The sequence below is a fragment of the Verruconis gallopava genome (assembly GCF_000836295.1).
Source record: "Verruconis gallopava strain CBS 43764 unplaced genomic scaffold supercont1.75, whole genome shotgun sequence".
Classification (NCBI taxonomy): domain Eukaryota; kingdom Fungi; phylum Ascomycota; class Dothideomycetes; order Venturiales; family Sympoventuriaceae; genus Verruconis; species Verruconis gallopava.
In genome coordinates, this window is record NW_015622211.1 from 1 (window position 1) to 27,088 (window position 27,088).

Consider the following 27,088-nt stretch of genomic DNA (forward strand, 5'->3'; position numbering starts at 1 on the left):
CTCATACTTCTGAAGCTCATACCGTTCTAAGTCACAAACATAACTATCTTATTATATTCCTTCCTTAATAAGCTCTAGTTATACATTGTTCCCTTGCTCTAGGAAGCTAACCCCTTCCGAAGTGGCTTACATCGGTGAAGCCAGTCGGTATAGGGAAAGTATTCCTAACACTTATCTATAAGTTGCTTTAGGATTAAAACCTAATAACTAATAATCTAATCTACTATGCAATCAATGCAATATTTCGCACAATAATCTCTTCCTTTTTCCTTCTTGTACGCTGCACAACAGCGATTCCTTCGCATGGCTTAGCTTAGCTAGGCACTCACATGCAACAATAAGCCCCAGAATATCTGCTGAGTCAGGCTCACGTGACTTGCGACAGCTAGCGCCAAAACGCCTCCTCACGTGACCGGAACGTGTTCTCTTTGCAACCCGAAATTTCAAGAACGTCGAATGTTGGCGACTCGAAGTCGCAGGCAATAACACATGCCTCTATCGATAAAATGTCAGAAAAGAAAGTGTCGGAGTACGTGACGCTTGTCTCATGCGATGGCTTTGAATTTATCATCCGCCGCTCTGCTGCTTGCATTGCCAAAACTTTGAATCGAATGTTGGACCCCGCAAGTATGCTGACGCGTAGGTATTGTAGGTGATGTCCAATTCTAACATCTCATAGATGGATTCCAAGAGTCGATAGAGAATCGATGCTACCTTGAGTCAATCAGGTAAGGCCTTCGTTGAACATATGTGGCTCCTCTAACTTTGACCTGATCGCGGACCACAGCGGAGTTTGCCTCGAGAAAGTATGCGAGTACCTCTACTACCACGAAAAGAACAAAGATGCACGAGACGTGCCAGACATGGAGATCCCTCCCGAGATATGCCTTGAGCTATTGGTGGCGGCAGATTTTCTTGACGGTATGTTTTGAACCCCGTGATCAATATACCCCCGTCCTCAAGAAAAGAATTCTACTGAATCTGAACAGTATGAAATATCAAAGTGTAAATCCTTGGCCTAAGAAGTGTGTATGAAAGACTCACGTAATGACATGAGACCCTTATAACGGTATTGCGGACATAGAGTATCTTTAAGATCATTCGAGGGGGTTAACTTCGTCGTCATAGTCGTCTGTTCTGTGGCCGACGGAAAGACAAAACGAAAAGAATAAAAAGCTGGACATGTGCTTACTCATAACAGTGTATATTTCGCTGGCGAACGCATCACGCAGCATCCTGACCGATTTCACACACCACCGGAATACGGTCATCTAAAGCTGATGCAATATAGATGTCTTCTTCTGCTCTATTCAGTCGGTCTACGCCTTGCCCCACGGAGACTGTCTTTATTCCAGGCAGACACATCTACAACTTTGCAGGCTGCGAGTTGCCCTGCTTGGGCAGTCTAGTCATTCCCAATTTCTTGAAGCCTTCTTCGTATTCTGGGCCCATGGTGAACTTGGCCCTTTCCGGAAGACTGTCCCAGTATCTTTTAAGTGTCTCCTCATCCTGCCGCCATTCTTCGATTCGCTTCCCAATCCACTCGGCACCTATAGTGGCCGTTTCATTCACTTTCTCCATCGCAATCAGATGGCCAGTGTCTTTGATTATGACCTCCTCGACTTTGCCTTCTTTAACTCCACCGCTTCCGCCGACACCCGTGCCTGTAATTTCCATTTTATCCTTCCGTGCCTCAGGCGCTGATAGGTCTGAGTGCTCACCAAAGACATATAGCACAGTCGGTCGAAGGAATGGTAGCATATGGAATGTGATTGTGGGCTCAGGCCTGTAGAAAGGCTCCGGAGATCCCATGTCTGGATACAGGGGCAACTCTGGGTGTAGCACTTTATCTCGCGGCTCACCTGGACGAGCTGGGTGGTAGGTACGCATGAAGCTGAATACTTCTTGATGCTTCGTTGTCGTAAGCGTGACTTCTTTCTCCTCCTCATTAGTAGTCACATTCGGTGTCACCGTCGGTTCTGGTGTGACTGTGCTTCCTGTTGCGGCGGATTTTGGGTCTGGATCCGGATACAGCTTTGTGGGCAATTCACGCAATCCGTATTTGATCCAACGCTCGAGAACGCGGGGGTCCCAAACCTGGTAAAACTTGCTACGTTTGAAAGACTCTTCCGCAGCTCTACGAGAAGGCCAGCGATCTCTTCGCGTAAATGATGCGGCTGCAACGCCCCAGTTCCCAGATCTTGAAGGCGCCCGCGAGATGACTGGATCTATTAGGACAAGAGTCTCTATCAAGCGAGGATGCATTAAAGAGAGATTGATAAGGGTATTTCCTCCCATGCTATGACCTATGCCGACGATGGGTCTTGGCATCTGATCTCGGAATGTGTTGATTAAATGAAGAAGATCCCGTGGATGATCATACCAGCCCGCTGATAATGATGTCAATGAATATGAACACAGAAAAAAAATTTTTTTGCCTCGCGTCAGTATGCTGACTTACGGTTGCACCCAAGCTTATCTTCATTCAAGACACCGCTCCAGCCTTGAAAAGCAACGTCGGCAATCCATATGCCACGTATCCGCCAGCCTTGCTTTTCAGAACGTTGGAGCAACTCATCCCACAAAGGCTCGTACAATTCCTTCCGCTTCTTAGTAACGTGGACAGAAAATTCGTTGACAAAACAAAACTGACTTTAGGAAAACCGTTGGCGTGAGCGCCAATTATAGTGACATCTCCTCGTTGCGGGTTGGGGTTGTTGAGGGGGGTATATTGTTTCACGGCCAAATGAAGCACTTCTTCATCGTAGTGAAGTGTTGCATATGGATAGCTTCGTATGTGCTGACAAGGCACTTTGTGTTCCTGTATGTGAAAATGTGAAGTTGACATCCTTTTGCGGTCGTTGCGGACACCCTGTCTGAAATGTCTCGAGAAGTATATTTGCCGCAGCGAAGAACAGTTACCCAAGCGGCACCTCGGATCGGCAATTCCAAACCTATTTCTTTTCCGCGTTGAAAACAACAATGAGCTCGCCAAGAAGTATCAGAAGGTCTATCTTTGTATAGTTTCTGCGGGCAGTCGATGGGCGAGAGGATAACGACGCTGCTGGATTCTTGGCCAAATTGTGTCGGCAACGCAATTGGCGGGATGCCGAGGTCCAGCGGTGCGGGTGAGGGAGCAAATGTCACTTTATCGAGTGCGCCACAGCTGAATTTGGAACTGTAGGAATTGCCGGAAAAAAAAAAATCAAGACGAGAAAATTGGCAAAGAGACGTTGCTAAGCTTGAAGAAAGGAGGTGGATATTACTTCTAAGTAGTATATACTGTCAATACGCATCGATAATTGACATAGAGCTGCAAGCTGTACTTCGTTCATGATGGCAGATTTATGTCGCGATCAACCAGCAAATAAACTAAGACGATGGGTGAAAAGGATCGAGATCTAGGACGCCATGTCTGAGCTGTAAGATGACCACTATGTGCGTGATAAATGAGGGCGAATGCGAGCCTGTGTGAGGATGACATGGCGAGCGGTCGACGGCTGCGGAAGCGAGGGCAGTCACGTGCTGTCGCGACAGAACCAGCCCTTGTCCTTGTCGCTTAAGCGCGTTCCCGATCGCGCCAAGTTAGCGCGGTTGGCGCCCATCGCGTCGCTTCACTCTTCAATGACACACGACACGAACCGTTGAATTCTCCCCACCACAGTTCTCATCTTTGTGCCTTTCTCATCATCACCACAGTCATGGCTCATGTCGCCCGTGCCATGGATGTGGATGAGACGAACCCGTTCGACAGTTTGCCGCTGTTCCATGACGTCTTCTTTACCATCGTTCCATCTCCGGATTTCAGCGAGGATGCTCGTCTTAAGGTATGCGTGTGCAGCGCCCATCTTGCAGGAACAACCGTGTGCCTCGAGCTCTTGTTTGTCGGTCGTCTGGTTGCACAATGATCCCGTGACTAATGTGTACTATGTCGCCTAGGCCGAGCGCAGTCTCAAGGACAACGGCGCACAGTTGATTCCGTTCAACGCGTCTACAAATACTGTCGAGCCTCTGAACGAAATCACGCATATCATCGCGGCAACGTCCGACTTTCCCCAATACGACGACGCGCTTGATCGCTACATTCATGTCGTGAAGCCTTCGTGGATCAAACACAGCCTCGACAAGGGCAAGCAGAGCAATCCTCGCCAATTCAGCCCCGACCCAAAGCTAATTATGAGCGACGTGGTCATGTGCTGCGCAGATATTCCGGAGGGAGACAAGGAAGCGATTGCTGGTGGATGTCTGGCCATGGGCGGCCTCTTTTCAGAGAACTTGTCCAAGCTGACCACGCACTTGATTGCACTATCAATAGACGACGAACGCTGCCAGAGGGCTGTGCTGAAAAATTTGAGTTGCAAGATTGTTCTTCCACACTGGTTTGACGATTGCCTGAGGCTTGGCAAGCGCATATCGGAGACGCCGTATCTGCTTCCCAATCCGGAGGTTCTACGTAAACAGGAGAAACCTCCTGCTCAGCGCATCAGCCGCGATGTCGTTGGAGCGGCGTCTCCACATCCCATTAATCAATTACCTTCCCCTTCTCCTAGCAGCGATGGGCCTCGCCAATTAGATGTGTTTCATAAGAAGAGTGTCATGCTCTCGAGTGACTTGGGACTTGGTCCTGAGCTGCAGAAGACCCTGTCAGATCTGATCTCGTCTGGCGGTGGTGCCGTCGCCAACAAGATTGAAATGGCAGATACATACGTGTGTCGATACCGTGAAGGTGACGACTACGTCTACGCCAGTCAACACGGCATGGATGTCGGAAATCTTGCGTGGCTGTACTTTTTGATTACGACCAACCGCTGGACTTCCCCGTTGAGAAGGCTGTTGCACTATCCTGTTCCACGCAACGGCGTCCCAGGCTTTGAGAAGTATATTATTAGTGTCTCGAACTACTCTGGAGAAGCTCGTGCATATCTTGAAAATCTTGTCAAAGCTTGTGGAGCCGAATTCACCAAGACCATGCACCAGAACAATACACACCTTATCACAGCCCATGAAAAGAGTGAGAAATGTGAGGCAGCCAAGGATTGGAACATCAACGTTATAAATCATTTGTGGATTGAAGAAAGCTATGCCAGATATCAAGTGCAGAGCCTATCAGTCAAGCGATACACGCATTTTCCGGAGCGCATTAATCTTGGCGAGGTAATTGGTCAGACACAATTGGACCGTACTGTACTTGAGAAAAATTTTTATCCACGGCCCAAGCAAACGCGGAAAAGAGCTCAAGAATCGGATGATGAAGTTGAGCAACGTGTGAATAATCAAAATCGAACAAGTGCAAGGAAGAGTAAGCGCGGAGACAACGATGCCCAATCAACACCAGTCCTGCCCAAGTAAGTTGAATCTCCTTTTAAATGTAAAATCAAAAACGGGGCACGTATGTTTTCGTGTCTGCACGCTGCTGTGAAAGCCACATTGAATCCTTGCTCACCATTGTTTAGGTTCATCGATCCCGGCAAAGAGAATATGACTCCTTGCTCACGTGGTGCAAACGGTCCTGCAAAGTCTAATCTTCACGAGTTGGCCGCTGATGTGGCTCCATATGACAAAAAAAAGAAGCGCAAGGATGGTGTCAGGAATAGCCACGAACGACGTTCAAGCATGGACGAGATCACCACTCCTTACAAGCAAGGCTCAATCAACGGCACGACTCCAGCGTCTAGAGGTGCAAAGGATAAAGCTATGTCCAGGATTCATGAAAATGCTGCTGATATTGCGCAGTACGTGTTCCTCCCTCTCTGATAACTTTAGACTATTGAGCTGAAAGAACCCAGGTATGAGCGAGAAAAGAAGCGAAAAGGAGGCGTAATCCATGGTAAGGAGCGTCGAAGTCTTGATACGGAGGAACTTGCACCTCGTGGCAAAAAGCGACAATCAACAGAACTCGAGGATGAGGCTGCCACATCGGACGGTGGAGAATCCTGTACGATTGCGCGTGTGGGCAAGCGTGCAAAGTCTGAACAAGTGACTTATAAGTTGGTGCTGACGAGCTATACGCGCTGGCAAGAAAATCCCAAGGCCGAGGCTAGCGAAAGGTGAGCTCTCTAGATTCATGAAATTTGTCGGCCTGGATTTGCACGTGTTCAAAATCGATAGGTGCTCATGAACTCGCTGACGGTCTTCGCAGGAATATTTTACGCAATCTAGGTATTCACCTTACCGATGATACATCAAAGGCTGATATTCTCTGTGCGCCGAAAATTTTGCGCACCCCAAAATTCGTATGCTCGATAGCCAATGCGCCTTATGTGGTATCTTCGTCGTTTCTGGATTATTGCATCAAGAACAAAAAGGTGCCAGATCCCGAGCAGTACCTCCTTCAGGATCGAGAAACTGAGGACCGCCTTGGCTTTAGACTCGCTGATGCCCTGGAGCGAGCAGAAGCCAATAAGCACAAACTACTCGATACATGGCAGATCTTCTGTACCGAGCAGGTTCGTGGCGGGTTCGAAACGTTTAAACAAATTATCGAAGCGAACGGCGGGGCATGTTTGAGATATCAGGGTCGCACGCAGATGCAGGTTAGGAAGCGTAAGGACGTGGAGAGCCAAGAAGAAACCAAGGAGACACTATACATGCTGAGCGGGGAGAGTCCGGTAGAGCGAGCATTGTGGCCTAAATTCAGACTGATGGCGGAGAAGGCGGATATGATACCGGTCATTTGCAAGCCAGACTGGCTTTTGAACCTTGCAATGAGCCAGGAGATTTTATGGGACGACAAATGGGAGCTCGGAGATGAAGGTACATGACTTATGCATGAGGCTCAGTTATGATTTGAGGCCAAACTCGATAGGTTCGGCAATTTATTTTTTCGTCGTGGGTCGGACCGCCTGAGCAATGAGATGGCCCTTCGTGTCCTGCCTAAGTTTATCTAATGCAGCGCCTGTGTGATGCATTTAAGCTGCTCGGTGAGCCCGTCTCGAGCAGAGAATAGGCCAGAGACCCAAACGTCAAGACAGAGACTTTGAATCTCATTGACCGGCCGTTGACTTCGACTGTTCCAGCCTCCTGATTAAGGTCTCTGCTCCCTTGAACAACGCTTCTTTTTCTCTCTCGTTGGCTTCGGCGCAACCCGCCCATCTGATTCTGCAATCCTGGTCTACCAGATAAACATAGCCTACTCTCGAATTCAAAATACCAATCTCCTCGACAACGCTGTCCGGGACTTGTTTGATGAAGAAGTAGTTTTCCTGTCTCCTTTTGTCCATGCTCCTGCGCATAAACCAATGAAACATGTTCTGCACCGCTCTGGCTAATGGTGCATCTTCAACATTGACTTGTACCAAGTTCAATCTTCCGTCTTCAATCAGATTTGCAACCTTGGCGTTGTGGTTGGGCGAGAACCACGTCTCGGCCTGCTTTTGCGCCCAGTCTCTCTGGAACACTGCCAGCAGGCTGATCTTGCCCTTTAACACTTCGGTCGTCGCCTTGTAGGCCTCACCACTCAGCGTCCTTCCCACCAAATTCGGCATCCACAGGCTCATATCCGACCGCCACAGCTTCTCATTTCCCAACCATAGCTTGCCTTTCTCAAACTTGAGGTTGCTCCAGTCGCGGAAATATGGCCGAGAAAGCTGGCTCTTCAGCTTCTCGCGCTTTTCAAGATTGCGCTCCTTGCTGACAAAATCCCTGTAACGCTGCTGGAAGTCGCGCATATCGATGGGGGCGTTGTCGTGGAATTGAGGAGGCGCGTCGTGGCCGATGGGCCGGCCAAGCGGTTCGATGTAGCCCGGATGTTTCCAGTGCTCGCCAGGCGACGTTGGCAACTTGCCAGTTGGGCGGTGAATGATCTGAGATGGAGCCGGTGCGCGTGGTTTTTCTTCGGCGGGGGATGCTGCTGTCTCGCGCTGTGCTTGTTGTTCTTGCAGCAATGGACCCATCGCGTGGAACTGACGGATGCGTTGAGCGCAATTGGCACATCGCCGCGGCTGAGAGTCGAAGGCCAGACTCCGGAGGAGCCTGAGCTGATGCGCCTTCATGATGGCAATGGTGTGGGTTAGGCAGGTGAGGTATGACGAAGGGAAAGAATCCGGGCTGAATGCGCAAAGGTGAAAGTCAGAAAAGCTCCGACCACGTCTTTCTCTTTCGGGACCACGCGCTGTCCCCGTAACAGGAGATCTTCCCACACCAAGAACAACGCCTGGTGCCGCCTTGCGACGGTGGCGAACGCCGTTGGGAGTCGCTTAACGTTAACGCATCATGTACTCGTAGCCCTCAGTTTGCTCTATCCGCTACTACAGACGCTGAACCATGTCTTCGTCCGCGTCCGAACTCTCAGGGACCACTCACGCTTCAGCCCAGCAATCTGCCGACTTCGTCTTTCCACCCCACTACTCGTTCCCGCCTTTCTTCACCCTTCAGCCCAACCCTCTGACGCGGTCTTCCCAGCTTGCGTCTTGGGAAACACTCATCCTCACCTACTGTCGTCATCACCGCATCTTCCAGCTCTCTATCGTCGAGTCTTTCAACACGCCGCTGTTCACGAATGCCAGCATAAACCGCAAGCTCGCCATTCCCGACATCCGGGCTGTGCTAGAGTACATGGCCAGCTCCGAAGGCGGAAACAGGGCAGAATGGACCGACAAGACCAAGAGCAGGGCGTGGGTGTGGTGGCGTAAGCCTGAGGAGTGGGCAGACGTGATCTATCAGTGGATTGAGGGCACAGGCCAGAAAGGCAGCGTGCTCACTGTGTACGAGCTCAGCCAGGGCGACTCTACCAGAGGCTCAGACCTGCATGATTTGGATCCCGAAGTCATGAACAAGAGTCTGGCGGTACTGGTCAAGAGAGGAAAGGCACAGATTTTTGGGGAGGGCGAGGCGAAGGGTGTCAAGTTCTTTTGATGAGAACGAAAGCATTTATCGCAGCTGGACCGGGTTTTCTGCGGGTTCGATGTAAAAGCAAGATGTCCCACTTGGATGCACGGAATACCTTTGTTGAATCTCTTGAAGCAAAAGAGCAAAAAAGGGTACACACCTTGCATTGCGCAGATCGTGCGTATTACTAAACATCTTCTAGCGAGAGCCTCCAGTGTCTCTGGACTGGCTAAGAAGCAATATCCTCTTCGCTGCCATCGATCTCGATCACTCCGCTCTTTGCAAGGCGTGTTCTGCTGACTCGAAATCCACTGTGCCTTGAAATCATGCTTAAATTGTCAGTACCAGTTATGTCCATGATTGGGGATTCTTTACGCCGTGTTGTTCTGGCTGTCCAACTTTGGTAATTTATGTAAAATGGACCAGCAGGTGAAATGAGACGTTTACGAGGAGACTTGGAGCTGAGATAACCTCAAACGCTTCTCCACATCTGCTTTGAATCAATGTTACTGATAAATGACTTTGGGGCTACAATTCGAAGCAATCTTTTTGACGACGGACGCTGGCCAAACTGTCATTGACTACCTATATCTTTGCTTGATTCAACGCATTTTCGCAGTTGCCGATCCAGTCATAATTGTCCTTAAGATATTTCTGAGCGCGCAAATCTCCTGATCGAGCATGGCCTTCGAAGTTCTCCGCTCTCGCTGCTCTTCCACAAAGACGTCCTAATTCACCACTGGCTTTGGGATCCCGAACTTCTTGATACGTGCATGTGCGGAGAAATTTTCCTACCCAAAGGCCTCCAGTATACCGAGCAGCCTTTCTAGTTGGCAGCACATGGTTCGTCCCGATGACCTGAGCGAAAATTAGCCCCACCTCCCTTGTATTGAGAAAAATGTTAAAAAAAGCATCAGGGACATACCTTGTCACCATAGGAAACGCAAGTCTTCTCACCCAGGAACAGTGCGCCATAGGCCGACATCTTGACTAGAGCATCTCTAGGGTTTTTGGTAAATATTTGGACATGCTCGCTTGCGTACTCGTCTGCTAGACTCCATAGCTCGTCCTCCGATTCGGCTATCACGACCTCGCCATAATCTCTCCACGAAGTGCCGGCAAGAGGTGCAGTTGGAAGCTCTTTCAACAGCTGGTCGATTATTCTCATCGACTCTCTCGCAACGCTCTCCGACGTTGTCAAAATCACGGCTGGGGAATCCGGGCCATGCTCCGCCTGCGACAGAATGTCTGTTGCAACCGTGAACGGGTCCGCCGTTTCGTCTGTGACGATGAGGATCTCCGTCGGACCCGCGAACAGGTCAATACCAATCTCTCCGAAAAGCTGTCGCTTGCCTTCAGCCACAAAGGCATTGCCAGGACCAGCGATAAAATCAACCTTTCGAATCGTCTCCGTGCCGACAGCCATTGCAGCAATGGCCTGTACGCCACCGAGGATGAATATCTCGTCTGCTCCGGCGTAGTGCATGGCCGCGACTGTTGCGTTCGGAATCTTCCCGCCAATAGGTGGTGTGGCCGCAATGACGTGTGGGACACCTGCAACTTTCGCCGTCAGAATAGTCATATGAGCTGATGCCAGCAGTGGGTAACGGCCGCCTGGGATGTAAGCCCCGGCCACAGATATGGGAACATTCTTCTGGCCTAGGAAAACGCCCTGATTTTCGATAATCAGAATAGTAAGATCAGGTCATCTTGGAACAGCTCACCGGCTGGGTCTCCAGCTCAAAATCTTTCAAAGAATCTCTTTGTGCCTGTGCAAATTTTCTGACGTTGGCCTGAACTTGCTTGATGTCTTCCACAGTCTGCTTGGGTACCGCCGCGATAGCTGCGTCTATTTGTTCTTTCGACAGCTTGAACGCTTCGGGACTCCACTTGTCGAATTTTTCCGAATACTTGCGGACTGCAGCGTCTCCATTGGCCCGAATGTCATCGATTACACCTTTGACAATGCTGGCGACATCAATGGTTGGTCCGTCTGACGACTTGGACGCAGCCTCGCCGCGCTTCAGATATCTTGGCGCCATGTTCGATGATGAGGCAAGCAGAGAGCACAAACAATGAGCAGTAGCAATAAAAAAAAGGGGCAGTGCCTGAACTATTTGGCTCTTAATTGGAAACAGAAAATTAACCTGGACTAGGAACGTATAACTAGCAACGCTTTCATGCCTCGCCGTGAAATAAAGGCCGCCTATGTCGGCCCCACATTGATCGGCTCTCTGCCGATGCAAGAACGTCGTCGGAACGCTGATGCGCGCCGGTTACTGACATTGGCCAATAACGAGTATGCTACTATTGGCCAAACAAGGTGTTTAATCCACGATTCTTCACATCGGCCGGTTTCGGTGTGCGGAGTAGAGTTGTGGAGAGATGGGAGCCGGCTCGCCCGTTGCCCAGGTCCTTCGAGGAGCAGTCATTACAAGGTCCAAGGTCCAATCCATTTCCTGTTAATGCTGCCGTTGCGACCATACTAAAAACGCTTCTGCAGGACAAAAGTAGATTTTTTTGTCTTCTTCATTGCAAATTATTTGAATCGAAATCGTCTCCTCGGATAAACGAGACCTTCAGGTTGAGATGCGCTGTTAAAATCAAGGTCTAAATTTTCCTTTAAAATCATGTGCTTGCCATAGTTGGACTCTTGCAGAGAATTCAGTTTACAATGTATATGTTGCCATGCCGTTTGGATGCCCAGAAGCTGAGAAAAACATCTACTATTGGCGAACGTTGCAAGCAATGACGTCTATTTATGAAAACCTTTCTCTTCGATTCAGTCATGCTTCCGGCCAGTCCACACAAGCAAGCTCCCACTCTTTCCCTCAGCTTCTCGAATTCCGGCACTCGCAGGGATGCAGCGTAAAACCTTTCTGAAATACACGTCCATAACTCTAAGTCGTACTTCAAGCCATCTCCCCTCTGACATTTCGCCATCATTCGTACTTAGCGGCATAATCCTGTAGCTCACCTCTTCTCGACTCAGCGGTAGTAAATTCAAACCACCCATCTTCACACCACTAAGCGCCCACTCTGCGTCTGTTCGAGGACCTTCCATACTGATTTCAAATGTCAAGAAGTGATTGGTTGGATTCTCGAGCATAAACGTAAGCTGTACAATTTGAAGGGAATCTTCGTCCTCGGCTTCGTCATCCTCTACTTTTCTCATGGGTAGTGATGGGTACGATACAGCAGCCAAAACTCTCGGACCATTTTCCAAAACAAAGTTGTTCACAGGAAGATGGCTCGTAAAAATCTTGCCCGAGCGTGGACGATGCCATGATATAGCTAGCACTAGCTCAATCTCGACGGCCCGCCTGTCGTCAAGAGAATTTTTTTCTACGTCCAGGCTGAACGATCGATCGATCTGTTGCTGTGGAGCTATTTCAATTTCGTCTGCTTCGTGGTGATTTGGTGTTATAATGGCCATAGCGTGGCTAGATATGCTTTCTAACCGTAAGTCCACCTTTGAAATGATAACACCTTCGTATGTGAAGCTAGCAATGCGTGAGAATAGCTCCCAACGCTGAGCGATACCGTGTCTTGTGCTGCCCTCTGGAACCTCTACCGGAATGTTCGTGGGATTGAAGAACGATGGCCATGGAAGGGGATGTATTCTTGGCTGAAACTCATAATTCGCTTCGAAGGCGCGTGTTACATTGAACTCAAAGTTGAGATTCTTGGATATTGGTGTAGTAGCATCCGATTGTAGGTAATATGTAACCTTGACTTCGACGGCATACCGAGTGGGCAAAGCAGGAGCAATGAATGAAATTTCTGTTGACTTCTTCTCTGCAGGATTGATCACACCGAGTTCCAGGAGATTCTCATTCGCGCTCGACAAGTGGGTGCTGCCATTTTCTTTCATTCGCCACTGGAATGAAGCTGGACCATCGTCTGATAGTAAGGTCATCTGCAGATGTACTTCCGAAGCCTCGTCCTCGCCATTAATCAACTCAATCTCTAATTGGACTTCTTCATCAGTGTAAAAGTGTGGCTCAGTATTGGAAACTTTTATTTCCATCTTGGGAGGCCTGGGCAATATGTGCACAGTGTGACTATCTTCTCGGGCGACTGGCATGGAGATGAAGCCACGCGGTCCTGTCTTTAACCATCTGGGACGTTCTGCTAGTGTTTCCGGTATCGAGCTGAACCGAATCTGGGCAACGGGAGTGGATATCGTAAAAGTAATACTCCCAACGGATACTAGACTGGCATCCCTAAAGGTGAGTGGAAACTGAAAGCCGAGAGTCTGCCCTTCTGGCAATTCCAAATTAGCTTCGGCTATCCTGATGGATTCATCCAGTCCTTCGACAGAAAGCTCCTGAACCTGGCCATGTTTGAACTCCGGCTTTTCAATGTGCTTTAATCTCAATGAAAACGAAGCACCACTAAATTTGACATCAATGGCATCAAATAAAATCGGAGCACTTCCTGCCTGTGCTAGCGATACAACCACTAGCTGAGCGGATAGAGGCTCGCCTGCATTGCCCTCAGCAACGGAAAATGTGAAGGTTGTTGATAACGGAGCGGTAACGCTTTGCGTGTCTAGCTCTAAAACATCTTCCGGGATCAGAGACTCACTGGAACGGTGAGTCAAGTTCTCGCAACATCGCAACAAGTTATATGTGTGATTTTTGAGCGGAGAAAGGGCACAGCTTAAGAGCTCAAACTCTGTTGCCGCAACAACTTTTGCATCGCCCAATTGCTTTGCACAATCATGTAAGTTACGAGTAACCTCGGAGACGAGGTCCCACCATTGATCTTTTCTCCAAGACATGTTAATCCATAGACGGAAGAGTAGCTTCATTGCCTCCGAATACTGCTTATTACGGATGAGTTCCCGCGCCATATCAAGACAAAGCTCTTCCCGTACACGTGGCTGAAAGCGAAAGTGACCTTGAGCCTTCTCCAAAGCGTTGAAAATGTCTTTAGAGTGATTGTACGTACGCCGTTCAGAGTTCGGGCGTTCTTGCCACGGCTCCGGACACAAGTAGGTATCATATGTACCATATCTGCTGGCCATCACTGATGCCGGGGATTGTCCGGGAGGCATGCAATCGTCCTGAGGCAGCTCAATCGCTAGTCGTCTTCGACGGCGACTGTGCCTAGCAGCCATCCTGTACCAATAGCCCGAATGGTGGAGATGATCGAATGGACGAATGCGTTCGCCAATTGGGATGGATTTTTCAACTGGAGCATATACATTTGCTTCTCTTTCTGTGCCACCCGAAAAAAAACTAAGTTGCGCCCGTTTCACTAGTTCTGCCATCATACGCGACCACCTAGACTCCCACGCCTCCCAGCCATAATTGGATGAGCCCTTTCCACGTCGGTCGACTAGTTCTCGAAGTCGATAACGGTAATTTGACCATGACTGTACTGCAGTCGAGGTTAGATTACTCCACAGCAAACACCTCAAGATACGCATTGCTACAATGTCGGCAAGAACCCTAGACTCATCCCATCTTGGAGACCAACTAGCAGTTGTTTCGAAAATGCCGTCGGGTCCGAGTAGTGATTCCAGAGCTGCGGTATAATGTCGACACGCTGACTCCATTTCCTGTCTGAATTCTGCGAAGACGCCAAGCTTAAAGTCGTAGCGAATACCCCAACCGAGCGCGGCAAGTGTTTGCGACGTTCCGCGGGTTGGAGGTGCAGTGGGCGCAGGAATATTACCGCGACCTTTCTTACGTCGGGCATGTTTGGTTAAATCACGGTAGTATTCGACGCAGCCTGGCTGCAGTGCTGTAAGCACTCCATCGACAAAGGACAGAAGCTGTGTTGATGAATCCGTCGATGGAAGAAAGAACAGCCCCGTTTTAGCATCCAGTCCTGTGGCTCGTCTGATATTGTTTAACCTCTCCTCGATATCTGAAACATCGTTGATGCTGTGATCACCGACGAGCACAATTGCTAGCTTTGTCTTGTACTCCGAACGGTACAGGGTAGCTTTGATGTTGTTGATCTCGGACTTGAGCTGATTGTCTGTAAGACTGTTTCTAGCGGGATCCTCAGAGAAGCTGAAGAAGGCCAAAAACACGGAAGGTATATACAGTTGATGCTTGGCCAGCCACTCGGGAGTCATGACGCCATCTGGAAAGAGCGAAGAGCCAGGAGTAAGTGGGGATATGGGAGAGTGTAGAACCCATAGTGGCGGAGACCTGGAAGCAGGAGAGCCTGGTGGGTCGTAGCCAAGCTCATGTGATGGTGGTTTGGCTTTGCGTGGGAGGAGCTCGTAAGTCTAAAGCAAAGTAAGCAAAAGGCGATAGGGCGCCAGACAGGATATTCCTCACTCTCCCGACGCTCCTGAATTTGAATCCCATAACGTTGCTACCACTTAAAACTGGACGAGGATCCCACTGATCATTCCTCCGCTCAAATTTTCGAAATGTGTCAAGAACCTGCTTAGCTTGGACGCCCGTGACTGGTGGCAGCTCGCAACGTATTCTCAGAGCGCCATCCCGAAAGCTCAGCGGCACCTCGGCGCCGTCGCCCTCTTCGTCGGTTTGGAGCCCTGACAAGACCACAAAAGGCACATTATGTGTCACGTAGTCGGCAGGATAGCCCTCGAAGCCCGTTTCCAGAGGAGTGAGCCTTTCCATGCTCGGGAACATTGCTCATTGCTGAAGAAAAAGAATGAAAGGGGGCTGGTGAAGAGAGTGGGCTGAGAATAGGCTGTGGAGAGCGAGCCGGAGGAAGTATCTGCTTGGCCGGTGTGGTACTTAAAGGTGATTGCAGTGATTCCAGGAAAGTACCTATTTAATCGAGCCTGGCGCGGTATGTTGACCTTAGTTAGTCGGCTTATTTAAGCTAACATTCGTTTTAAGTTGACGGGTCACGTTTTGCATAACGAGATCGCGGGCACGAGATGAGAAAGGGAGTGAGCGGATGCGCTAATCCTGTTTTGGCCGGATTCCGCCCGGCCACCGCGGGGCCAAAACACGCCGTCCACACGCTCTGGACGGGGGACGGTGCCGATGCTTTCTCGTGTGCAACACCAGTGGTGCGAACAGGCTCGGCCCAAGTCTTGACTTCTTCTCCCAGCGTTCCGTACATTATTGGTCGTGACGTGTCCCAGAGCGTTGCGCATTGTCGGACATCGTGTAGACGACTAAAAGCGCACAATGGCGCAACAGCAGCAGCTCATCCTGGCCGAGTTCATAGAGAAGGTGAAGCGCGAAAACTACCGCAAAGATGACCGTGAGAGCATCGCTCGGACTCATTTCCTTCTGCGCGCTGACTTCGAATGCAGCGTACTTCTTAGATGACGACGAACCGATCACAACCAACAGAGGAAATAAGCTGAACCGTAACGCGAAGAACGTGCGACGCGGCCGGCTCAATAGCAACACGCTCTTCCAAAAGGTAGGTGGTATTTTTTGCCGCGGCTTGGGCATGTACGGGACGTGGACTGATAAACATTGCGTAGCGGATTGAACACGCGGGCTACAAACGCGATGTCATCTCTATCAACCCTCAGTACTACACGCCAGAGGGAGAAATTGTCGAGGACGAGGAAGACATTGATGAAGAGGATGAGCCACTCGACGAGAACATCTACCGGGACATAAAGCTAGAGGGTATGTTTTCCTGATTGCGCAGCTCGCGCGTGCGCAGCAGCTAATGCGGACTTACAGATCTTCTCGCTCCGCTCGCTGCGGCTGCGGATCTTCCGTCGCACCCTTCGCTGTCACAACCGTATAAGGAACGTGGACTGGAAGAAATGATAAGAAATGCGGAGGAACAGCTTCACAAACAACAGGACATACTGTACACTATTAAGAACATTTACACTGGCTTCCGAGGTGACGTGGCATGGGCACCCATGGGTATGTTTCGAGACTCTGAGGGCGACAAGCTTCTTGCTTCCATAGGGCGTGACGACACGTTGGTGGTAGGTTCAGCCCTTTCGCAGGACCCAGCGACAAACGGCGACTCAATCTCCAGCTTTCAACGAAACCCAGATGCTGGAGGCATGGATGAAGGCGAAAAATCAGACGGTCCCACAGTTGAGGGAGTGCGACAGGAACAGCCTTCTGCAGGCACCGACGGCGTCGTCCAGGACGAAGCAATTGAGAGCATTGAACGGACAGACCATGCGGACACACCCTTGCGGCACAATGGAGAGTTGCACGGCGCAGACAACTCCCTAGCAAACGGCGCGACGTCAGGACACGGCTCTCTCAATGGTGCGGCAGCACGTCAGTCGGAAGCTGGTCTAGCGGAGGACGGCAGCATAGAGGATGGAGCGTCTTCAGCACCGTCGCGCCGCATGACCACGAGGCGACAGGCAAATCAAACCACGCGCACGCCGTCACCTGTTCGGTCTATCTCGCCCGTGTCATACATTCCACCAGTCGACCCGTTCTTCAGCTTCCCTACCGAAGCCATCCCTGACCCACGCATGGGTCTGCCCCAGACCATGGCAGACGAGACGACTCTTGCCTTGACAACGTACATCTCCAAACAAGAGGAGATCGTGCGGCAACTACAGGAGCTACACGGGGGCTTATTGCGGGCGCTGAAGATGAGGCAGGATGTGTGGAAATGGACACGAGCCGAGGGGCACGTGGGTGAGATGAGTGACAACGAGGACTGGGTTGATCTAGAAGAATGGGGTATTGATCCCCGTGATACACGCATCAAGTACACCAAAGGGCAACAGGAGGACGAAGGCGTGGATGAGGAAGAAGAAAGGCGAGGTAAGCGGGTCAGACGGGCTGGCAGGACGAAGGATTGAGATGCTGGCGCAATTGACAACCTTCATTCAGGCGAAGAACAGTGTAGCTCAGGCGTGGGGCGTGTCTGATATATGCGCCGAATATTTCTGTTACAAGATACAAACGCCAAATGTCGGCAAAACCATTGCAAACGGCATCAAATACCGTATGGCGTCATGCCTGCGATCTTGAACCCCGGTTCCTGATCACCAACTTCGTTAGGTTGGAGATGTACGCTCGTTAGAGTTGGCCTTGGGACGCTGACTTGACCGAATGGTTTTTTTTTGTTAGTCCGCTGCAATGAAGCAGGTGTGAGGTTAGCGACTTAGCGCAAGGCTGTGGGGTTCGCTTGGTCGCACGTGTGCCCAGCGAAGCCAAGCGATTGGCGTTCCATGTCATGATCTTCGTTTCCTCGAATCTCCCGCTCGTGGACTTCGAATTCAAGAAAGTTGTCCGCGCGTGCAGGGGCGTCATGATCGAATGTACGAAGCTCAGCCCAGCTCGTGGAGGCACAAACCGACGTCGGAATCAGCTTGACGGGACGGCCTGTACCAGGACATGGCCATGATGCAGACGATGATGTGGATGCACAGGCACTATGCGCTACTTTATAAATCTCATCCATAGCCTAGCCGGTGCCCGCGATGCTCTTCTCGCGAGTCTGCGTGCTAACAGGCCAGGACAAAGCAACTCCAGCGCCCGAAGCTCTCGTTTGGACGAGACGTTGCTGAACATCGAACGACAGCAGTCAAGCCAAAGTTCAAGCCAACCCAGGTCTGCATCCATCCTCCTATATCTTCTCAGCGCCGCAGTGGCAGCCATGGTACTTGTGCATCTACTGCTTGGTCTCGGCCCGCAGTCAGCGTCTGCAGGATCAAGCGCTCAGTTGCCGGGGACGTCAGCCTACGTTGCGCCGTATGGATTCCCAACAAGCGCCTTCTCCAGCTACTACTTTCTTCCCGCCAAGCCTACACAACAGCCGCAGCCTGCGTTGTATGATCCCGTATTGAACATTACATATCCTGCAAATTTGACCAACCCCGATACCATCCCCGACGAAGATCCCGATCCGGTCTTCTATCCAAGCCCTACGGTCTCGCTCAGCGCTGCCTCAGCAACAAGTTATCTTGACGCAGTGGTTAAGAATGTCACGGCCATACTCCAAGCTGGTATGTTCGTCATCTCTCCTTCTCTCTCGTCTAAAAGGTATTACCGCAGTTGAACTTTCCGGCTTGCTAAAACATATTTGCCAGGTGGCTCGAGCAACTGCACCATCTGCAAAAATGCCCTAGCAGCTGCAAAGCCTGCAGCTCTTGCAGTCCCTTCCTTGGTTCCTGATGCCATGGTCAGCCTCTGTTCAAAGTTCAAGCTTCACTCAAACGTGACATGTGCGGAGGACTTCGCCGCCACCAACTTTGGTGCCATTTGGACGCAGATCCTTGCATATGCTGACCTCGACGGCCTTGATGGTGACTACATATGCTCGTCTATCGGCAGCTTTTGCAAGGCTCCAAAAACATCTCCATTGGACACATCAAAGCTGTTTCCCAAGCCAAAACCAAAGAACTGTACCGCCCCCAAGCCAAGTGGGAAGCGCGTTAAAGTTCTGCACATGTCTGATTTCCATCTCGATCCAAGATACTCCGTTGGCTCCGAAGGTAATTGCTCATCCAATCTGTGCTGCAGAGCGAACAACCCGAATCCGACCGGTGGTATTCTTCAACCTGCTCCGTTGTATGGCACTTTCAAATGCGACACGCCATATGATCTCGGTCTTGCGGCGCTACAAGCAGTAGGCCCACTCACAGGAACAGATTCGGAAAACCCTCTTGGATGGACAATCTACACCGGAGACCTCGTCAGCCACGATCCTCAGTCCGAGCTTTCGCGAGCATATACTGAGTACGCTGAGACAAGCATCTACGGAATGTTCAAGTCTTACCTTACTGGACCTGTCTTTGCAGCGCTAGGAAACCATGACAGCAACCCAGAGGCTATAGACGCCCCGCACAGCCTTCCTGGGCCACTTGGCCAACAACAGAGCTGGAACTACGACCACGTTGCTGGACTATGGAAACACGAAGGTTGGATTGATGATCAGGCAGTCGCAAGTGCCAAGACTCATTATGGTGCTTATTCGATCAAGAATCACTACGGCCTTCGAATAATCACATTCAATACAGGTAAGATATATGTCTAAGGAGGACTTCAATCTACATATTGAGCATGTCGGCAGATTTCTTCTACAAGTCAAACTTCTTGAACTTCATCAACACGACAAATCCGGATAACAGCGGAATGTTCAAGTTCATGATCGACGAACTTCAGGCGGCTGAGGATGCAGGAGAACGTGTTTGGATCATGGGACATGTTCTCTCAGGTTGGGATGGAACTAATCCACTTCCAAACCCGACGAACCTCTTCTACCAGATCGTGGATCGTTATTCACCCCACGTGATTGCGAATGTGTTCTTCGGTCATACTCATGAGGACCATTTTATGATTTATTACGCCAATAATGGTACTCTACAAAGAGCTGATACTGCACTGTCTACTGGCTGGATCGGGTGAGTATTCCCCAGTCCTGATATTACGCTCTTGATGCAATCACCTGACGTCCTCGTTTTAAATTCACTGTACGAGATTACATGAAGGTTCTGATTTTCGATATCGTCTTTTTTGTACTTATGGCCCCTGACTTGATTCCAGACCATCGGTAACACCATTGACCAATTTGAATTCTGGATTCCGTCTGTACGAAGTTGATACGGGAGACTTCAACATCTACGAAGCATATACGTTCTATTCAAACGTTAGCTCCTTCCCTTCACTCTCGAATACTGGTCCAACATTCAAATTCGAATACAGCACTCGTGATACCTATGGCTCACAAGCAGGTTGGCCATCTGATGCTCCACTAAACGCCACCTTCTGGCACAAAGTCACCGAAGCGATGGAAAGAAATCATACTCTGGTGAGCGTGCAAAACATGTATCAGGGCAAGATGAGTGTGAAAAGTCCGAATTGTACCTCCTCTGCTTGCGCTAAAGCGAAGATCTGCTACATGAGAAGTGGAAGTGTCGCGCTCGGTTCAAGCTGTCCGCAAGGGTAAGTTTATTGTTTTCTGGTTGATTCGACCCACTGCTTCGTTCGCACTAGCGCCACAGCTGATTTCATGTCTTCAGATTTGGATCCGTCCAGAGCGCATTTACAGGAAATAACACCGCATGATTTTTGAGTTTTGTCAGCGATCAAACTACTTGCTCGGAGGGGTTCTCGTTCATGATTGGGATGTGTTTAAGCCACAAATCGCTATATAATTTAGTCTGGTGAAGTTTAATGGTATGGACAATGCTGTTTTAGAGCAAAAAACACAATGAATGCCAGACTGAAGTAATTGAAATACACCTAGAATTTGTCTACAGCTTTTAGATGCCTTTGCTCATACAGGAAGGGCTTGCGACTTCGACATGAACATCTTTATTGTAAGCTAGATGAGCCATTCTCTCGATAACAACGTTGATTTATGATTGTATAAAATCGATTTCAACCGTCAATATGAAACCTAATCGATCCAAGCGTTTGCAATGCTATCATCAAGTAGTTTCTGCATCAAAATTGACAGCTAGTTCCACCTCGCCAAAGGACTGATTTGGGTGTTCAATAAAAACAAGAGGGAGGTCGAATTCATGGTCAAACATTGTCGTTATGCGCATACTGTGCTGCTCCATGATCTCCTTGTCCATGCAAAAAAAGACGCCTGAGTGTACTTTCCTACTCGATAGGCGCTCCTAAAGAGCATTCAATGTAGATTCTGAGTCGCCACTGGTTTCAAATAGGTCTCTAGACTTTGGATGTTCTGCATTGGGATTGCAGCCGAAATCTTGGTGCAATCAAGCATTGCTCTGCTTCTCGTCACTGATCAATACACGGGACATGATTGTGGACAATCAAAACATGAAAACAAGTAGGAGAAGCTCCAAGCAGAAATTTGGGCATTTGTACTCTGCGTGAAGCTTCTCGCAAAAAGTAGTTTAGGTGGTTCTGAAATGCGACATTTCTTGGAGCGCAGTGGGTTTGATCGTCGTGAGTACAAATGGCCATTTGTCCTGAAACTCTGAATATTGAGGCCAGGTGGACGCAACAGACTTGTTCTTATCGCTGGGACAAGATGGGAGACAAGTTCTCCGGCTTGAAAAAAGGTACTAGGAGGAGGCGTTGCAATTCCTGGTCAAAACGTTTGAGATTAAGAGCCAGCCGCTTGCTCTAGACCCGATGTCGGGAGGTCGAGCCAAATTCGCCGGCGTAAGGCTTCCGAAGATGGGCTATCATCCTTCCGGTTACAAGATAGTGACCGAAGACAAGGTCGCGCACCTCTGCCAGATAGGACAAATAGCTTCTTCTGTTCCATGAGTGACTCGATTTTCTAGATTGTTTGATAATTCATCTTCTTTGCAGAACTATTCAGGCAAATCTAACTGAACTTTTTTCGTTATGGCTGCGAAGAACGACAAAAACTGGAAGGTCATCGCTGAACGTAAGCGTAGCTTTCGCGACAACAGTATACCAGAAGAATGGATAATACCACCTGAATTACTGCCGGCCAAAGAGACGAAGGACGTTCACAGATTTCCATATGACAGTGGATTGTTTTCGACTCAAGAGCTCGTTATCACGGATAGCTCGGCCTCTGAAGTTGCCATCAAGATTGCTAAAGGTGAGTGGTCTGCCTTTGAAGTGACTAGGGCACTCTGCAAGAGAGCGGCAATTGCTCAGCAGCTTGTCAATTGCCTTACAGAAATACTCTTTGATTCTGCCATGGCACGTGCCAAGGAACTAGATGAGTATTACAAACGTGAGGGCAAGGTAATCGGTCCATTACATGGGGTACCGATAAGTCTGAAAGATCAGTTCAATATTAAAGGTGTTGATTCGACAATTGGCTATGTCTCGTATATTGGAAAACCAGCCCGATCAGACTCGACCTTGGTTTCGCAACTCATCAACGCCGGTGCTATACCTTATGTGAAAACAAACGTACCCGCAACACTTATGATGGGTGAATCTGTTAACAACATATTCGGGCGCACATCACACCCATATAACCGGGAACTTACGTCAGGAGGGTCGTCTGGGGGAGAGTCTGCGCTTCTCTGCTTTCGTGGAAGCCTTCTAGGTGTGGGTACAGACATTGGTGGCTCCATCCGCCATCCATCAAGTTTTACTGGCTTGTATGCACTCAGACCATCTCAAGGTCGCGTAAGCTACATGAACGTGGCAAATACATACGTGGGTCAGGAAGCGGTCAGGAGTTCAGCAGGACCCATGTGTCATTCGGTAGCCGACATACGACTGTTCATGAAAACTATTATAGACCAAAAGCCTTGGCTCGTGGACCCCGAAATACTTCCTCTTCCGTGGAGGGAGGACGAGGAGAAACTTCCGGATAAGCTTTGTTTCGGCTTTGCAATGGGAGATGGAACCGTTACACCAAGCCCGCCGCTACGTAGAGCCATGGAAATCACCAAAGAAAAACTTGAACGGGCTGGTCATAATATCATTGAGTTTATTCCTCACGAGCATATGGAGGCTGTAAAGCTCATACATAAAATGTGGTCTGCAGATGCGGGCGAGGAGTTTCAACGGGATACCAACGCTTCCGGAGAACCACTTCATCCGCAACTTGAATCTTGGCTTGGAAAGACTGCAAATGTAAGTACCTCTCTTCATAATTTGATACAGTTATTTCTACTCATATCCTGAGAATCTGACCTCCATCGTATGCTTTAGGTCAGAAAACAAACTGTATCCGAAACGTGGCAGACGCAACATGCAAGAACGATGTTGGCGCAAAGGTGGCTCGACCGTTGGGAGAAAACAAAGGAGATAAGCGGCACAGGAAGACCTATTGATGGTCTCATTATGCCGAGTACGCCATTTCCTGCGATACAACACGATGGTGGGTACCCTCATCACTGGGGCGTGCTGTCGCCTCTGCTTGATCTGTCCACTGGAGTATTTCCAGTCACAAAAGTAGACCTTGAGAAAGATGTTATCCCATCCTCGTGGAAACCTATCTCAAATTTGGATCAAAAACTTATGGAGTATTGTAAGCTTAACCCCCGCTCTGAATAAGCAACATTTTTCTGAAGTTGAAAATTTTCAAAGATGGAAGGCCACAAAACCATGAAAATGCACTTATAGGTCTCACAATTATTGCTCGCCGTCTTGAAGAAGAGAAAGTTGTCGCCATGTTAGACATTATGTCAAAAGTCGTTGGACTTGATTATTAGGAGAGAATTAACAGCACACTCAGAACGCTGCTTCTAGTTTCTAACCCTCTAGAAATATGATTAAATGATCATTCCTCACAAATTTTGTTCGAAATTCCTGCATATACACATGATACTTCGTAACTAGTAATACTGTCCGCATAGATAGCTACGCGTAACATGCAACAACGATACTAAGCTAATGTCTCCAAATTTTTCTTATTAAACCTAGGGTTAGGGTTAGTTGACTTGTGATTCAAATAGAGCGTTGAAGAATTGTCCCCGGTTCTTGATGTCGAACCAGGGATAGTCGGAACCTGGATTCCGACGGGAAAGATTGCATAACCCGAAAAGGCATCCCCCGAAGCCATAGTCGTGTAAAGTGGCGTATCATGATAACTTCGGCTTGACCATTGCCTATCAGTAGAGAAATGGCCATCAGTGAGATCACTTAAGAGCTGGCTTACAAGCAGCCAAGCATGACTGCTCAATGCACCACTGTTCAAGATCTCAATTGTTCATACAGTCTTTCCTGAGCGATTAACGCCAGTAGACAGAATCTTCTCATTTCTTAATTCGATCAAGAACAAAGACTAATAGTCATTCAAATTTGTGGGCAGATCTGTACTGGAGACCGAGCAATATGGAGGCGGTGCTTAGTCCCCCGTTGAGTCAAGGCGTTGCCTACGGTATCGTACTTGGTTTGTCAAGTTTTCCTTTACATTCATTTAAATACTAATATATACAGGCTTTGGAATTGTATTTGCTTTGACGATGAACCTTATCACGTGGATATCGCGTAAATATCTTCATGAATCCTCCGTACGAGTGTGGTCCCAAGTTGAAGTTATGGTCGTACTCACATGAGATTAATAGGATACAACCATGCTGATGACTGCGAAAAAAACAGTCAAAACTGGACTGGTTGCCTCGGCTGTCGTTTCATCTTGTACGTATTAAATTATGGGCAATAGGCGACTACTTGCTGACTGCAGAAGGGTGTTACGCCGCTACAATTTTAAATTCTGTTAGATTGACGTATATATTTGGTTTCCCGGGATTGTGGTGGTTCGTCAGTGGTGCTACATGCCAGATTGTGCTATATGCAGTCATTGCAATCGAGCTGAAGCGACGCGCACCTCGTGCTGACACTATCCTGCATGCCTTGCGGATTCGATTCGGAACGGTGACACACATCATATTCTTTGTTTACGGAGTATCTGTACAGATCCTTATCACAGCAGCACTGTTACTTGGCGGATCGGCAGCATTTAACGTCACTACAGGCGCTAATACAATAGCCATGAATTATCTTATCCCTACTGGGGTTGTCATCTACACTTATCTCGGCGGGCTAAAGTCTACCTTTCTATCTGATTATATTCAGTATGAAAACTCTTTCCAAAGGTCGACGCAAACGCTAAAAGTGTGCTAGCACGGTTATAATTTTCGTTATTCTCCTTATCACCATGTTTTCCGTGATGAGTCCAGCAAGTAGTGTTCCTGTACTTGGCTCTCCAGGGAAACTATGGGAACTTTTACAAACAGCCGCCGTTGACCATCCCGCGGTCGGTACCAAGAATGGAGAATATCTTACAATGGAATCAAGCCAGGCCGTTTTGCTCGCCGCTGTCATTCTTGTGTCTGGATTTGGCTCTGTCTTCGTAGATCCATCAGTAGGTTTCGCGTATCCATTCAGAATGTTCAACAAAGCAAACCTGACTTAAAAATAGTATGGCCAGAAGGCCATTGCTGGGGAGCCTTTCGCGGTTGTGAAGGGCTATATGTACGGAGGCTTCGCATGGTTTGCGATTCCTCTTGGTTTATGCGCCACGATGTCCTTTGTCGCGGTGGCACTGCAAGACTCATCCTACTGGCCAGTGGAAGGCGGCATCACCGCGTATCAAATCAACAATGCTCTGATACTTCCGCTCGCCGCTCAGGCTGTGATGGGGAAGGGAGGTGCAGTTGCTGTCATTTCAATGGTTTTTATGGCGGTCACTTCTTCATTTTCCGCCGAAATCGTCGCACATGCATCCATTGTTACTTTTGACATTTATCAGCCTTACATAAACCCTAAAGCTGACGACAAGAAGCTTAAAGTCGTATCACACGCCAGTCTAATATTTTTCTCAATCTTTTCAGCGTCATTCTCTACTGCGCTGAATGCGTCAGGAATCAGTATGGGCTGGATCCTCGAATTTGTCGGTGTAGTCCTCGGCGCTGCGGTTGTGCCCATTACTTTGGCCATCACCAATTCACACGTAACTTCACGCTATATGACTATTGCGGCGCCAACAGGGACCATCACCGGACTTGCAGCATGGCTAGGAGTATCAAAGGGTATTTTTGGTGTTGTCGATATCAATTCGACTTACGAGAACTGGAGCATGTTTGCGGGATGTGCCACAAGTTTATGTGTGCCAACGATCATATGGGTCTCCATGAGGCCTTTCATGGCAGAACCATATGATTGGGATCGTTTATTCCGCATGGATTCAATTGAGCCGCGAGCAGGTGATGTGGTCTACGAGCATGGCGACGTGAGCGACTTGGGCCACGACTGGGATCCAATAGCATTACGAGCAGCTGGGGCTCGAGCGAAGTGGGTTTCAGCGATCCTCTGCCTCATTTTTTTGGTTATTATTCCGTTTTCTCTTTACGGTAGTGGTTATGTATTCTCCCGTGGTTTCTTTACTGGCTGGACAGTTATTGTGTTCTTGTGGTCTTGGGTCGCAGCATTTCTGATTTGGTGCATGCCTGTCTGGCAAAGCAGGCATCAATTGTGGACTGTCGTCCTTCGTCTCTTCCAATTGAAAAAAAGAACGGAAGAGACTCTATACAAAAGTGAACCAGCGGACCATGTCCAGGTCACGGACATTAAGCTTAAAAAATGATTTAAAAATCATCAATAGCAATTTAAGATGTGCACCATATTATAGTTCATTGCAGTGGCAAGACGTTGTCTCGCGGTGGAAAACACGTGAATTAGATGTGTAGCGCATGATCAGTAGTCTGCTTATCCCTATGCATGGATCATAGCGTTGATGATATAGATGATCACATTATCGATACGTTTACGGAGTCATTTATTGGAAATGGTAAAATTTACAACTGAACGACGGAAGGAAAATATGGTCCAAACGATTTTCTTGGAAGTTAGAGATTGTTTACTGGGACAGCTATGTTAGAAAATCCTTTTCAAGAGCTCGCCAACCCCTCTACGGTATATTTTAAATGAGGACTAGGTCAGAACCCTCT

The 27,088-nt window shown here is 48.8% G+C and overlaps 11 protein-coding genes across 12 annotated transcripts; 7 read left to right on the forward strand and 4 right to left on the reverse strand.

The window, feature by feature from the left end:
• The first annotated feature begins 435 nt into the window (after positions 1 to 435).
• Positions 436 to 1,441, forward strand: PV09_09520 (uncharacterized protein). Its single transcript, XM_016363592.1, has 4 exons — positions 436 to 627; positions 680 to 728; positions 788 to 921; positions 990 to 1,441. The coding sequence occupies exons 1-4, from the start codon at positions 507 to 509 to the stop codon at positions 992 to 994; spliced, it is 309 nt and encodes a 102-aa protein (XP_016208562.1). The 5' UTR covers positions 436 to 506; the 3' UTR covers positions 995 to 1,441.
• Positions 1,192 to 3,076, reverse strand: PV09_09521 (uncharacterized protein). Its single transcript, XM_016363593.1, has 3 exons — positions 2,654 to 3,076; positions 2,462 to 2,600; positions 1,192 to 2,390 (listed from the first exon to the last, which is right to left on the reverse strand). The coding sequence occupies exons 1-3, from the start codon at positions 2,846 to 2,848 to the stop codon at positions 1,366 to 1,368; spliced, it is 1,359 nt and encodes a 452-aa protein (XP_016208563.1). The 5' UTR covers positions 2,849 to 3,076; the 3' UTR covers positions 1,192 to 1,365.
• Positions 3,077 to 3,638: 562 nt separating this feature from the next.
• PV09_09522 (uncharacterized protein) lies at positions 3,639 to 6,893 on the forward strand. Its single transcript, XM_016363594.1, has 5 exons — positions 3,639 to 3,827; positions 3,940 to 5,345; positions 5,454 to 5,732; positions 5,787 to 6,047; positions 6,140 to 6,893. The coding sequence occupies exons 1-5, from the start codon at positions 3,702 to 3,704 to the stop codon at positions 6,759 to 6,761; spliced, it is 2,694 nt and encodes an 897-aa protein (XP_016208564.1). The 5' UTR covers positions 3,639 to 3,701; the 3' UTR covers positions 6,762 to 6,893.
• PV09_09523 (uncharacterized protein) lies at positions 6,433 to 8,101 on the reverse strand. Its single transcript, XM_016363595.1, has one exon. The coding sequence runs from the start codon at positions 7,989 to 7,991 to the stop codon at positions 6,984 to 6,986; it is 1,008 nt and encodes a 335-aa protein (XP_016208565.1). The 5' UTR covers positions 7,992 to 8,101; the 3' UTR covers positions 6,433 to 6,983.
• Positions 8,102 to 8,118: 17 nt separating this feature from the next.
• On the forward strand, positions 8,119 to 9,519 carry PV09_09524 (uncharacterized protein). Its single transcript, XM_016363596.1, has 2 exons — positions 8,119 to 8,978; positions 9,029 to 9,519. Exon 1 carries the CDS (start codon positions 8,263 to 8,265, stop codon positions 8,851 to 8,853), a length of 591 nt encoding a protein of 196 aa, XP_016208566.1. The 5' UTR covers positions 8,119 to 8,262; the 3' UTR covers positions 8,854 to 8,978; positions 9,029 to 9,519.
• Positions 9,412 to 10,868, reverse strand: PV09_09525 (histidinol dehydrogenase; the record flags this gene model as incomplete). Its single annotated transcript, XM_016363597.1, has 3 exons — positions 9,412 to 9,684; positions 9,752 to 10,498; positions 10,551 to 10,868. 3 exons carry the CDS (start codon positions 10,866 to 10,868, stop codon positions 9,412 to 9,414), a joined length of 1,338 nt encoding a protein of 445 aa, XP_016208567.1.
• Positions 10,869 to 11,379: 511 nt separating this feature from the next.
• Positions 11,380 to 15,665, reverse strand: PV09_09526 (uncharacterized protein). Its single transcript, XM_016363598.1, has 2 exons — positions 15,129 to 15,665; positions 11,380 to 15,076 (listed from the first exon to the last, which is right to left on the reverse strand). The coding sequence occupies exons 1-2, from the start codon at positions 15,447 to 15,449 to the stop codon at positions 11,609 to 11,611; spliced, it is 3,789 nt and encodes a 1,262-aa protein (XP_016208568.1). The 5' UTR covers positions 15,450 to 15,665; the 3' UTR covers positions 11,380 to 11,608.
• Positions 15,666 to 15,959: 294 nt separating this feature from the next.
• On the forward strand, positions 15,960 to 17,575 carry PV09_09527 (uncharacterized protein; the record flags this gene model as incomplete). Its single annotated transcript, XM_016363599.1, has 4 exons — positions 15,960 to 16,035; positions 16,088 to 16,200; positions 16,265 to 16,415; positions 16,473 to 17,575. 4 exons carry the CDS (start codon positions 15,960 to 15,962, stop codon positions 17,573 to 17,575), a joined length of 1,443 nt encoding a protein of 480 aa, XP_016208569.1.
• Positions 17,576 to 18,153: 578 nt separating this feature from the next.
• On the forward strand, positions 18,154 to 20,786 carry PV09_09528 (uncharacterized protein; the record flags this gene model as incomplete). Its single annotated transcript, XM_016363600.1, has 5 exons — positions 18,154 to 18,724; positions 18,809 to 19,738; positions 19,792 to 20,122; positions 20,265 to 20,663; positions 20,741 to 20,786. The coding sequence occupies 5 exons, from the start codon at positions 18,154 to 18,156 to the stop codon at positions 20,784 to 20,786; spliced, it is 2,277 nt and encodes a 758-aa protein (XP_016208570.1).
• A 1,128-nt stretch (positions 20,787 to 21,914) lies between these two features.
• Positions 21,915 to 23,899, forward strand: PV09_09529. 2 transcript variants are annotated; one of them, XM_016363601.1, is made up of 3 exons: positions 21,915 to 23,267; positions 23,346 to 23,664; positions 23,724 to 23,899. In XM_016363601.1, the coding sequence occupies exons 1-3, from the start codon at positions 22,050 to 22,052 to the stop codon at positions 23,846 to 23,848; spliced, it is 1,662 nt and encodes a 553-aa protein (XP_016208571.1). In that variant the 5' UTR covers positions 21,915 to 22,049; the 3' UTR covers positions 23,849 to 23,899. The 2 variants fall into 2 exon arrangements, with proteins under 2 accessions (XP_016208571.1, XP_016208572.1); XM_016363602.1 differs by lacking the exon at positions 23,724 to 23,899 and having other exon boundaries at positions 23,346 to 23,703.
• Positions 23,900 to 24,470: 571 nt separating this feature from the next.
• On the forward strand, positions 24,471 to 26,724 carry PV09_09530 (uncharacterized protein; the record flags this gene model as incomplete). Its single annotated transcript, XM_016363603.1, has 6 exons — positions 24,471 to 24,528; positions 24,576 to 24,649; positions 24,704 to 24,776; positions 24,826 to 25,213; positions 25,263 to 25,503; positions 25,561 to 26,724. The coding sequence occupies 6 exons, from the start codon at positions 24,471 to 24,473 to the stop codon at positions 26,722 to 26,724; spliced, it is 1,998 nt and encodes a 665-aa protein (XP_016208573.1).
• Between the last annotated feature and the right edge of the window lie 364 nt (positions 26,725 to 27,088).